General features: G+C 52.0%; 1 protein-coding gene across 4 annotated transcripts in view; it reads right to left on the bottom strand.

The window, feature by feature from the left end:
- Positions 1–12277, bottom strand: part of cux2b (cut-like homeobox 2b) — a 112990-nt gene that overhangs the window by 61690 nt on the left and 39023 nt on the right. For 3 of the 4 annotated variants that reach the window (XM_023840612.2, XM_023840613.2, XM_023840616.2), the window contains exons 2-3: positions 4414–4524; positions 2330–2377 (exon numbers count right to left, since the gene is read on the bottom strand). In XM_023840612.2, the coding sequence (XP_023696380.1) occupies positions 2330–2377; positions 4414–4524 (159 nt within the window). The remainder of the gene's footprint in view (positions 1–2329; positions 2378–4413; positions 4525–12277) is intronic. The other variant, XM_023840615.2, reaches the window with a different exon arrangement.

The raw sequence follows: 12277 nt of genomic DNA, 5'->3' as shown, positions 1-12277 counted from the left end.
TAGAGGCCCATGCTGCTGTTTTCTTTCCTGCTAGTGCCAACAGACACACCGAAAAGAGAAAAGGAAGAAAGAAAGAAACAGATGACTAGCTAATTTCGGCCTGACAGAGCAGCGCCGCGGGGGAAAACATCTCATCTCCAGGAGAGAGACGAAGCCCGCGGTTTGGAGACCGCCCCCCCTGCACATGCATATGAAAGCGCTATTGCTATTTTTTGCCCCCCCCCCCCACATTCCAGTAAAGGTGGGAATTCGCACCCCCCCACACCCCACACACACACACACACTTTGAAGTGAGGTGCAGAATCAGGGCGTAAACTGCACCTTTGCTGCTGTCTCGCTTTGGATCAGGACGGCCCATTGGTCTCTGGCGTGGTCATCGGGGGGGGGGGGGGGGGAGGCTGCTGGATGTGTCATGAAACAGGATGGACAGAAAAACGGCAGCTGGGATGGAGACGAGGCTAGCGGTGGTGGACGGGCCGAGCAGCTGGTGCCGTGGCCCCCCAGGTGTGTGTGAGGCCATGGCGGCACGTGAGTCCTGCTGGCCACACGGTGAGCTTCATTAGAAGGGCCTTCATTACGGGCCACTCTTCATTATGAAGGCGGAAGACGCCGGGCTCCCGGGATGGCAGATTAATAAGGACGGCGGTGTATTTTAAGCCGTAAACTCCGCCGCTCACCCCGTCCTTAATCTCCTTCCACTTCACAGGCCAAATTAACACCTCTCCTCAGGTCTGACGGGACCTCATTAACAAACTTCCCGGGAAGAAAAGGGGAGGGATGGCGAGGGGGGGCACAGGGGGACCAGCGACAGCCGCCCGCGCCTCACATTAACCCTTCACTGCCCGCTCTGCTGAATCTAGGTCGCCAGTGGTTTACTAATCAGTCGGCTGGATAGCAGTAATTAGCGGCTCAAGCACAGCGGGATGGGAGGGGCGTGCCGTAATGAAGTGGTGGGGGTGGGGGCCACTAGGGTCCCGAGCAGCACTTCAAAGGGATGGAGCTCTCCTTTCAAATCGGGATAGGTGCTAAAGCTAGCGGTACCGCAGCAGCAGGGGAAGGTTCTAAGGGGGTAGCTGAGCCTGTGGGTGGCAGGAAAAGGTTCTCAGGGCGTGGCTGAGTCTGCCAGGCAGCCGGATATGGTTCTAAGGGTACAGCTGAATCTGCAGGCAGCAGAGGAAAGTTTGAAAGGTATGGCTGAGCCTGTGGGCAACAGGAGAAGGAGTTATAGGTGTGGCTGAGCCTGCGGGGGCAGGTGAAGGTTCTAAGGGCAGAGCTGAGCAAGTGAAGGTTCTAAGGGTATGGCTGAGTCTGCAGGCAGCAGGGGAAGGTGGAGAGATTATAAATAAGCGACATTCCTGTTCTGTCACTGCACAAAAGCCCAGTGATGGCGGGGAAATTAATTAAAGTCCCCACTCTTTTCATATCGTTTGTGTTTTGAGCACATCAAGTTCGAGGCGTGAATCTGGCCCCACACCACGGTTGAGACAAAGACGTCCGTGGCCCAAAGCCTGATGGGAAGGCCAGTGGGCTGCTTCCATCCCTCAGGACAGCTGTAATGCTTCAAACGTTGAATCCTGTGTCGCTGTTCTCAAGCTTATCATACTGGACCAGCTTAGCATCCTTCAACAAAGAACATCATCCCCACCCCGTGAGCAGCACCGAAACTCAAAGGACGACAAGCCTGACAGGTCTCCCTGTGTATATTCCGGTGATTTCCAATGAATCTGAGACGTGGGAGCTCTGTGACCCCCACCTCAGTGCTTTCCTCTGCTACCGAACGACTGAGCAGGAGCGCCAAAGACCATCTTAGTGAGGAAACCGGATTCTGGGGCTGACCGCACCCCCCGGATTAGGGCCCCGGGACTTGACACCCCCCAGGCACGGCCCGTAACCAGGCTCACCATTGTGATTTACGACCCCAGTTTAATGGGTAGAGAGAAGCCGCGCTCAGATCGGGTGACGGCTGCAGCGGGATGGCTATCAGACAGCGTTCCACAGACGCACCATCCGGATAGAGTAATGAGCAGCCCCCCCCGGTCCCCCGCGAGACATCTGATCGCCCGCTGACAGGCGGACAGCACTCACCTTCAAGGAAACAGAAGTGGCTGAGAGCACGAAATCGGGTTTGGAGGAAATAGACGCCGATCCGAGGTGGGGGGCGGGGGGTGGGGGGGGGTTGGGGGGTTGGGGGTGGCTTCTCATCATCATCATCATCATCTCCCTGCACTCTGCACTAATTTACTCCTTGGGTGGGGTGCTTGCCCCAAATTGGGGGAGTCTGATAGGCTGCATCCATAAGCATGTTGGGTGGGGGGGAGGCAATCCTCACCTGGGCCTGGAAGCTCTTTAGCACGGGGCTCACCATCTCCCGTACCTCCTGCAGACACAAAGAAATCGGGGGGGGGGTTAAGCCAGAACAAACTCGCATGCCATCCGCCAGGGCCGAAGAGGGTTCCTGTGATCAGCCGTCATTAACAGAAGCTGTTTAGTCAGACGGCAATATAACACGAAAGTGACAAAAACAATGTCAGAAGGGGAGGCGGTCGCTGTACGTTACAGCCGTCCAGCTGAAATGGTGCCCAGTGCTGTAGCGAATTTGGCAGGGCCCCTCACCAGTGCCAGACCCCTCGCACGTGTCTCTGGATCTCCTCCAGGGCTACCCCCCACCACCACCCCCCCGCCCGTCGACGCGAAAACCTAACGCTCACCGCACATCTGGCCTGTGCACTCAGACACGCAAGGAGAAGTATCTCTGGCAGGCGATGCTCTGACTCACACCGAGCCATACGGTACATGAATAAGGCCAAGGAACCCACAACACGATCCACCATGGCGGGAGAAGAAGGTGTTTGAGGGCCCACGATTCTACAATGCCATTTAATCGCCCCTCGACGAATGAAGAATGAATCTGCCTCATTTTGTGTTTATTACAAGAAGAGCCATGATGCAGGGAAAAGATGAAGGTCAAAGCGGAGAAGGAACAATGTGGATGGACTGAATCTCCACAGCGACGGAGATGCCAGTGGGGTGCTGGAGTGACGCCCCTAATTATGATGAGTAACGAATCTGCAGCAGTGCCCTCATGATGACATCACAGAGGTCATGGGGAATGATGCTATTTCCAGGTTGGAAGTAGCCGGGAAGACACAACCCTGAGGTCTAGTCCAGAACACAGCCCTGAGGTCTAATATAGAACACAGCCCTGAGGTCTAATATAGAACACAGCCCTGAGGTCTAGTCCAGAACACAGCCCTGAGGTCTAATATAGAACACAACCCTGAGGTCTAATATAGAACACAGCCCTGAGGTCTAGTCCAGAGCACAGCCCTGAGGTCTAATATAGAACACAGCCCTGAGGTCTAATCCGGAACACAGCCATGAGGTCTAATCCAGAACACAGCCCTGAGGTCTAGTCCAAAACACAGCCATGAGGTCTAATCCAGAACACAGCCCTGAGATCTAATCCAGAACACAGCCATGAGGCCTAATCCAGAACACATCCATGAGGTCTAGTCCAGAACACAGCCCTGAGGTCTAATATAGAACACAGCCCTGAGGTCTAATCCGGAACACAGCCATGAGGTCTAATCCAGAACACAGCCCTGAGGTCTAGTCCAAAACACAGCTATGAGGTCTAATCCAGAACACAGCCCTGAGGTCTAGTCCAGAACACAGCCATGAGGCCTAATCCAGAACACATCCATGAGGTCTAGTCCAGAACACAGCCCTGAGGTCTAATATAGAACACAGCCCTGAGGTCTAGTCCAGAACACAGCCTTGAGATCTAATCCAGAACACAGCCCTGAGATCTAATCCAGAACACAGCTTTGAGGTCTTATCCAGAACACAGCCTTGAGATCTAATCCAGAACACAGCCCTGAGATCTAATCCAGAACACAGCCCTGAGATCTAATCCAAAACACAGCCCTGAGATCTAATCCAGAACACAGCCCTGAGATCTAATCCAAAACACAGCCCTGAGATCTAATCCAGAACACAGCCCTGAGATCTAATCCAAAACACAGCCCTGAGGTCTTGTCCAGCAGGCCAGCTTATGCGCTGCAGCCTAATAACCTAATAACTGCCCGAGGCAGGACTACCCATGACCAGCCACGCTCGTTTGGGCTGAAGCATGCTCACAGGATCACAGCTTAGGCCATATCTTGTACTCAGGGCCTACACAAGCCAGGGCCATGAGTAGAGGAGCAAAGCAGGCCCGAGGCACACAGCTCTGGGCAGTGACACCACTCCTCCTGGCCCAAGCTGGTCCAGAACCCACAGGTGTCCCCCCCAACTTCTGAGTCACCATGGCAACCAAAAACCGACACCATGCAGTCAGATGAAAGGCAGGAAAACAATGAATGGAGTCACAGGCAGAGATGAGAAGTGTGCAGGGTGGGGGTGGGGCTTTACCTCAGGGACATTTCTCCTGAACTCCCGGCTCAGTTCCACCAGGTGCTTATGGGAATGGTCACTCTCCTCCTGTCGGCCTGCCAGCTCCGAAGCCACTGAGTCCAGCTCCCTCTGTGTGGAGAGCAAGGGCAGGGGGTCAGGGGCTGGGTGGCAGAGGATGGGGGGGAAGGCCACCGACACACGCTGGGGGACAGGTTCCATATAATCTGGTAAGAGGGAACAGTCACTGCAACCCGGAGGCCATACACAGTTAAGCAAAAATAAATGAGATGGCTGAAGTGCAGTCACAAAAAAAGCTTTTTAGATAATCAGAAAGTGAAATAATCGATACGGCAGCTAGAGACGGGGGCATCTTGAGAGGTCGGAGGGGGGGACGGCAGACAGGCACAGGAGAAGGCAAACTCCACAAAGCCAGACGCGTGGGACGGAGGGGACCCCAGCTTTCGGGGGGCTGCGGACCAGATCGGGACCAGGTACGACTTCTTCAGAAAGCCGGCACCAAAACAGAGTGAACAACAGTAAAGTATCCCCGCGGGGGGGACACGGCAAAGGGCTCTTTGACTGCGTCTCCGAGGAGCTTTCAAAGAGTTTTATATCGTCCTCGACATTCATCCTGCATGTGGCAGCACTAATGTACCACTGCAAGGCTTTGTAATAAAAACATTTTAGGAAGCACCTTATCAATGTCCCTTTCCTTTAGAAAGTGAGGAAGCAGCCCCTCCACAACCTCCCTGGGCCACACGGCTCACCTTGAGATCCCCACCCTCCACTGGAAAGTACCGTGTCCCGCCTCTGGGGGCAGCACATACCACAGTGGTTCCCGGCCGCGGGCGAGCAGCCATCCTGTGTTTCAGCCCGTGCTCTAGGCTCCTCTCCAACCGCAGTGTGTCAGATTAAGTTTGCACTCCCCCCCCCCCAGCACCCCCCCTTGCCATGTTCCCGCTAAAGGTGGGATGAATAACAAGTGGAGCCTGGATTCAATTACCTGTCCTGCACTCGCACACGACTAGGCAAATTTAACTGATGACTTTCCATTAATCTGCATCGTTTGCATGCAAAGTTGAGGGCGGGATCTTATGGGGGGGGGGGGGGGCTACTACTGTGAGCTGCAGAGGTGCTACATGGCTCTATGACGTGGTCTCGCAGCCAGGGGGCGACGGTGGGCAGCCGTGGCTCCTCCCGCAAAGGCACCCTCTGACGTGCCCCCCAACCCCTGCAAAATTACACAAGCGGCAAGCCATGCAGACCAGGATTACCGGGAGGGGTCCTCAGCACCTCCAAAAAAAAGCTTTGATGCAGAATCCCACATAGCCCCTTTGTTTATAAACCTCAGTAAGACTCGATGAGCAAAGAGAGCCATTCGGGTGCTTCGTCTTAGGGGCACAACAGCAGGGGGCACCTCCGAGCTCCTGAAAGCTCCCTAACCCCTATTGACGCAGCGCCCTTCTTAACGAGCGGCGATCCAGCTCTGTTCATGGCTAAAGGGAGACTCCTAACAGTGGTCTCCAGGTCACGTGAGGAGCAGTCTCGCTATCTGGTGCAGGCAGAGACTCCGGCATCGCCGCGGAGACAGGAGCAGCAGTCCGTCAAATTACAGCGCGCCTCCGCTGCCTCTGCGGAGGAACTGAAGTGGAACGTTCCTCTTTTGTTCAGGTTTGTTTTCTCGTCCTCTTGCTGGCTGTTCAGTGCCCTGGCAGTGAGAGACACTGGAGCAGCAACAAACAGTTACAGAGTGACAATGATGGGCGGTGCCCCCCCCTTAGGATGCATCTGGCGATTGACGGTGCCCCCCCCAGTGACATCCTGTAACATGCACATTGACACCCCCCAGTCCTCCCAAAGTGACCAGGATCTTCACTGGTCAACAAACATACCCACTCCTCTGCCCAGCCGGACCTGCCGCCCAGCCTGGGCTCAACTGTAAAGGCAACTCACACCAGTACAACTGACACGGGGAATGCTGTGACTGCGTGCCGCGGACTGGGGCGGGCAGGCAGCTGGCAAGTGGAGGCTAAGCACCCAGAACATGGCTGCGGGCACCAGCCGATTGAGCGGGAGATGAACTTTCCAGCAAAAGCTCTGCGGGAAAAGGCTGTCGACGAGGCCAAAACGTGTCACCTCGTAATGGCACTGGGTCAAAACTGTCAAGCCCGACGCTGAGTGAGGGTCACCTACGCAGGCAGGTGGAGGGAGGGGGGAGCCATGCTGGGGTCCAACAGGGCAGCTGGAGGTGGGAGGGAATGGATCAGGTCATGCACCTATAGAGCAGACAGATGCCAGTATCAGCTGGGGGGGGGGGGGGCGCACATCCTCATTCAGGATGGCTGGCAGGGTGTGAGGGTCCTCTAAAGAATGCTAACACATGGCAGAGTACTTTTTAATCATCTGTTTGCCTACAGACAGTCTGTGCACTTTTCATTTTTCTTAGATATTAAACTCGATGCAAGTACTTCAAAATAAATGATATGCAGGACGAGCGACATTAATGTGCGCCCGCGAAAATAACACATAATTATAAACAGCTACCGGAAAATCGGCTCCACGGGGCGAGGCGGGTGTTAGGGTACAATCAGGCAGCGCATCGGGAACGGGTCCATCGGGGGGGTTCGGCCACGCTTTGACTCTGGCCGGGGGGGGGGGGGGGCGGGCGCTGAACCGACACAGAGAGAATCCACCGGTGAGGTGTGCATCTGGCTGAGACAGAAAATGGAAAAACCGGGGCGGACAGGCTGGGGGGTGCAGGGGGGGTATTACTTCCCCTTTTGCATCGCATCTAATTGCGATCAAAGGCAGATGTCTGGGACTGTGACGGCATCAGCAGAATAGCTGCTGAGCGAACAGAATCTTCGGCTAAAAATAAGCAGTGCGTCCGGCACGCGGCTGTTTGCTGCGGCGCTAATCGATGCCGGAGGCTTTGGATTCCATCAATTTATGGATCCACTCTGTTCTGCCTGGTGACTGTGCCCCCCCTGCCCCATCGCCATGCACACTAATAATAATAAAAATACATGCAGGTGGGCATGCGCACAGCCCTGGGCCAGGGGGCCAGCAGGGGGGCCATGCGATGCGAATCGGCCCCCACCGCTCATGAGCACCTTGTGATTAGGTCCGCCTTCCAGGGAGGGAGATCGATCAATAAATCAAACCTGCGCAATCGATGGGCCCCAGTCAGCCAGAGTCTAGTCTGGCCTGTGCATCATTACCCCCCCTCCCCCAGTCACTACAGCAACAAGAAGGGGAAAGGCAGCTCTATAAGGCTTTCGGCCTCAGAAACAGACACACACACACACACACACACACGTTTGTATTCATATCTTCGTGGGGACTCTCCATTCATTTCCATGGGAAAAACCCTAATCCCAACAATGATGACCTTAACCCCTACCCAGCCATAACGGTAACCATAAGTAACCAAACAAAATACAAGATTTTTAGGTTTTGATTGCAGTCACAGATTATTATAAAATTGAGTTTCCCCTTGTGAGGACCCAAAAACGGTCCTCACAACGTCAAAATAACAGGATTTTATCACATTGTGGGGACATTTGGTTCCTGCAATGTAATATACACATAACACATACACACACACAAACACACATTGTATAAACACACATAATTGCTCTCCTCTTAGGCCAGTATGGCTCATTAAATTGTAGTTGAGTATTAATTGTCACACAAATAATTGCAATTGACGATCAAATTAGTCTTAATGTTTTACCGCTATTATAGTTAAGGTCTTATTAATATGTTAATAAAATATTAAGAAGTTAATAAATTGACTTTAAGAAAGGACCATTTATTTACCAAAGAATTTAAGTGTCTGACATTAAGATTAATAAACAAAAAATTAGGAAGACATGGAATCATTAATGCTAAATAAACAGGAAGGAAGATGACAGAAAAGCAGCCGCAGCTGTGAGCAGGGTGCATCCTTGCAGTCTCAGGACTCTGTAGCTGCGCCTTTCAATCCCATCCATGTTCACACAGGTTTTCCGTTTTCCCCATGTTTTCCCCATGTTCACATGGGTTTTCACGTGTGCAGCTTGCATGTTCCCCCATGTTTACATGGGTTTTCACGTGTGCAGCTTGCATGTTCCCCCATGTTTACATGGGTTTTTGCGTGTACAGCTTGCATGTTTCCCCATGTTTACATGGGTTTTTGCGTGTACAGCTTGCATGTTTCCCCATGTTCACATGGGTTTTCACGTGTGCAGCTTGCATGTTCCCCCATGTTTACATGGGTTTTCACGTGTGCAGCTTGCATGTTCCCCCATGTTTACATGGGTTTTTGCGTGTACAGCTTGCATGTTTCCCCATGTTTACATGGGTTTTTGCGTGTACAGCTTGCATGTTTCCCCATGTTCACATGGGTTTTCACGTGTGCAGCTTGCATGTTCCCCCATGTTCATATGAGTTTTCGCATGTACTGCTTGCATGTTCCCCCATACCCTTGGTGTGTGATCTGTGTGTGTGTGTGTGTGTGTGTGTGTGTGTGAGTGACCTGTGAGGGACCAGTGTCCCCCTCTGGAGCTCCACTGCTTGGGATATGCGCTGCAAGTTCACTGCAACCCTGTAAACACCTATGAAAGGTGGATGGGTGAATGGATGAACTATGGCTTACATCCATCTCCATGGGTGGGATTTTGGGTAACACGAATGTATTGATCTCATCTGGGGGAAGGTGATCTCTCAGCGGTTCTTCAGCAGTTCCTCAGCTGTCCCTGGGAATCGCTCCAGGCTTCCATGCCACCAAATAGGAGGACCAGAGATTTTGACACGCATCAGCTACCAGCTCCTACAAATCAGGATCCATCATTGTGGCGATTTGTACTCCTCGTTGAGCTCGGGTTTAGCCTGCAGTGACAGTACCCTGGAGCGGGTACAGAGCGTCTCTGAAACCCCTCCCTGGTTTATCAAACTTCTGTCTCCGACGCACGTTGCTGATCTGAAGCAGTGAGATGCGAGGAGGCGGACATAGCTTCGCTGGAAGAGCCACGTTCTCCCGAGCCCATCACCATCCAACTCCAATTTCCGGCCATCTTTGTAGGGCTCGTGCTCTTTCCATGGGGCTTGTTATCGGCTTTGGAAGAGCTTAGATGGAAACCTGAAGGAGCAGTTCCTCTTAGTACCTGAGGGATGCGAGTGACGGGGTGACATCCCCGATTGTGACCAAGTCACCAACTGACTTCTCTCACCGTGCTGTGGCTCATGCATAATGTTCTTCTGGAAGTTTCTAAGAACAGCAGTGTTTAATGGTTTATACAGGACATCATCTGTTCTTTATGCTGGTTGTGATGTCAGTAACGGGGCTGTCGTGCCCTGAGGGGGCCAGTGACCCCCCCCCACCCCCTGGCATCATCACATAGCACAAGTAAAGCCCCTTCTGCTTCAAAATAAGTAACGTTTCATTAGTGCTAATCAGCTCTCGTCTGAGTTGAGATAAGATTGAAAGTACATTTGGCTTCTGGTAAACCTTGGATCAGGTAAAGTCACTTTTAATATCAATTTGTTGGGTGATCCGACCTGAACAGCAGCATGAAACGCCCTGGAAGGTTCTGATGTGTACAGCAAGCCTCTGTTTTCCTGATATCACTGTCAGCAAAGGACTCTCATCCTGACGACTGTCACAATAGCAGCTTCCTTAGCATACAAAATATAACCTCACATCATCTCCTGTGTTTTGATGTGAAAGTACACATGAAAGAGCTTTTAAGTCATTACCTGTAGGAATCATTGTTTGTGTGTGTTTGATTTTTGACTATTTTAAGGGTGGGGCATCTTGAGTACCTGAGGATATATTTTAAAGGACCCCCCTCCCCACACACACAGTGCTCCCTATAGTATTTTCCTCTGAGAGTGAGAGCTAAGAGTGGAGGGGCCTCAGGGGGTGGGGCTGTCTATATTTCTGCTGTGTTTGTTATGTTAAGTTATGGAGGAGGTATGAAGATTCAGGTCATCTCTGGAGGCAGAGTGTGTTTTTTGCATATGTGGGATTGGTGTGTGTGTGTGTGTGTTTGTAATGATTACATTGTGGGGGGCAGACTTCCCCGCAATGCGATAAAAACCTGTTAATTTGACATTGTGGGGACATTTTTTCAGTCCGCACAAGGATGACCTCAATTTTATAAAAATCTCTGACTACAATAAAAAAAAAAATTAAAAAATGCCATAAGTCTAGTATTTTGTTTGGTTACTTATGGTAAAGGGCTGGGTGGGGGTTATGGTTATCAAACGTCGTTTCTCCCTGAGGGAGACCACCATCGACTGCGGTATAGATTGACCTGACACAATCCTCCCTCAACAGGACACCAGGACCGAGGGGTACCAACCAATCAGGACCCTACATCACCTCTCACTCCCCCTAAAAATACGAAATCTTTTTATGATGAGAGGCTATAGCCCAACAATTGCCAGTGAGGCACCCCTGAACACTTACAAATAGGATCATTTATGTTCATTTCTGTAGGTCTCACTTTCCAATTCCTCTGTCCATCCACAGCCCAAAGCTTCTCCCCAGCTTCTCTTTGCCCAGACCCCGGTCTTCACCTCTTAGCCACGACATGTTCCCAACGCCACCCTTCCTGAAACAGCCCCTCCGTAACCTTAGCACCTGTCTGTGTGCCTGTTACATTCATTACATATTAACACCACAGGCTCTATTAAAAAGTTTCCCCCAAATGAGTCACCTCACTTGACAGGGTACATTTAAAAGTAGAACATATGTTTAAACAAGAGAGAAATTAGAACACATGATTTATTATTAAGATTTCCCATTGTTCTTTTGTCGGCTGGCATGAGGTAACAATCAGGCTGTCTATTGTCTTGGTAATACAGTGGCGGACGCTTTGATTACGTGTGATTGTGTTTCATTACTGCGAAGCCTTAATGAAGCCTCGCAATCATCGCTGGTCAGAGCTCTCCGCGGAAGGACCTCGGGACACAGGAACCGCACGGGCGAGCTCTGCGTTTCACAGGAAGGTTCCAGGAACATGCCGGAATGTTCCGTGTGCCCCCGGGAAGCAGGCAACGTGGAGACTGGCCCACTTTCACGTGACCGTCAGCCGTGGGGAAGCATTTCAGGTGGGGTGAGTTAACTGCATTTCTAACCAGCCACACAGCACCCCCCACCCCCCCAGCTTCAGCTCTAGCGTCGGGTCCCTTACGGGGCTGCTAGGGGGTGGGGATACCTGTCAGCCAGCCATACAGCCCGTTATTCCTGCCCCATGAGCTCGCTCCCTTTATTTGAACCATAAATAAACGGCTTTAAATAGAGCAGCGTCGATGGGAATATGCCAGGCAGGTGTGGGCCACCCTTAGTCAATGCCAAGCACAGCCACCAGGGGGTGAGCTGGAGCACCGGCTCTGAAATGGGGTTTGACCAAAATCATCTGTCTCTGCGTTTGATGAACAAAGGTCTTGATGAACCTCAGTTCTTTGCAGGTTTGTAGAGCTTGCTGCACTTTTAAGTTACAATATTTTTTAATTGCATGACTAATTTCACCACTGGAGCGCCTTCCCCAGGACTCACTCACTTTACTAGTTGCACGTGTATGATAGACCAGTCTGACAGGCTGCTTCCAGGCTGGCTGGGTGGGGGGACGACTTCACTCTGCCCTGCTGCACAGATCAATTATTATTCTGCGTGCATTTTTGTTCCCGTAGCGATGCATGCAGGGGGGGAACATGCAGAGTCCCATTCCATTCCAGAGCCCACCGCCCACGAACCGGCTCCTTTTAATACCGCCGGCACTTAATGCCAAAAAGTGCGGGTTAATCGCTCAGTGGTGGCCTTGTAAATGTCAGCCTGGGGGATTCCTGATAGGCGGCACTGCATGAACGTTCCACTTGGAGGCGCCGTTGGCAG

This window comes from Paramormyrops kingsleyae, chromosome 2 (genome assembly GCF_048594095.1).
Source record: "Paramormyrops kingsleyae isolate MSU_618 chromosome 2, PKINGS_0.4, whole genome shotgun sequence".
NCBI lineage: Eukaryota > Metazoa > Chordata > Actinopteri > Osteoglossiformes > Mormyridae > Paramormyrops > Paramormyrops kingsleyae.
Note: the sequence above shows the minus strand (reverse complement) of the source record. Positions and strands in the feature narration are given on the sequence as shown.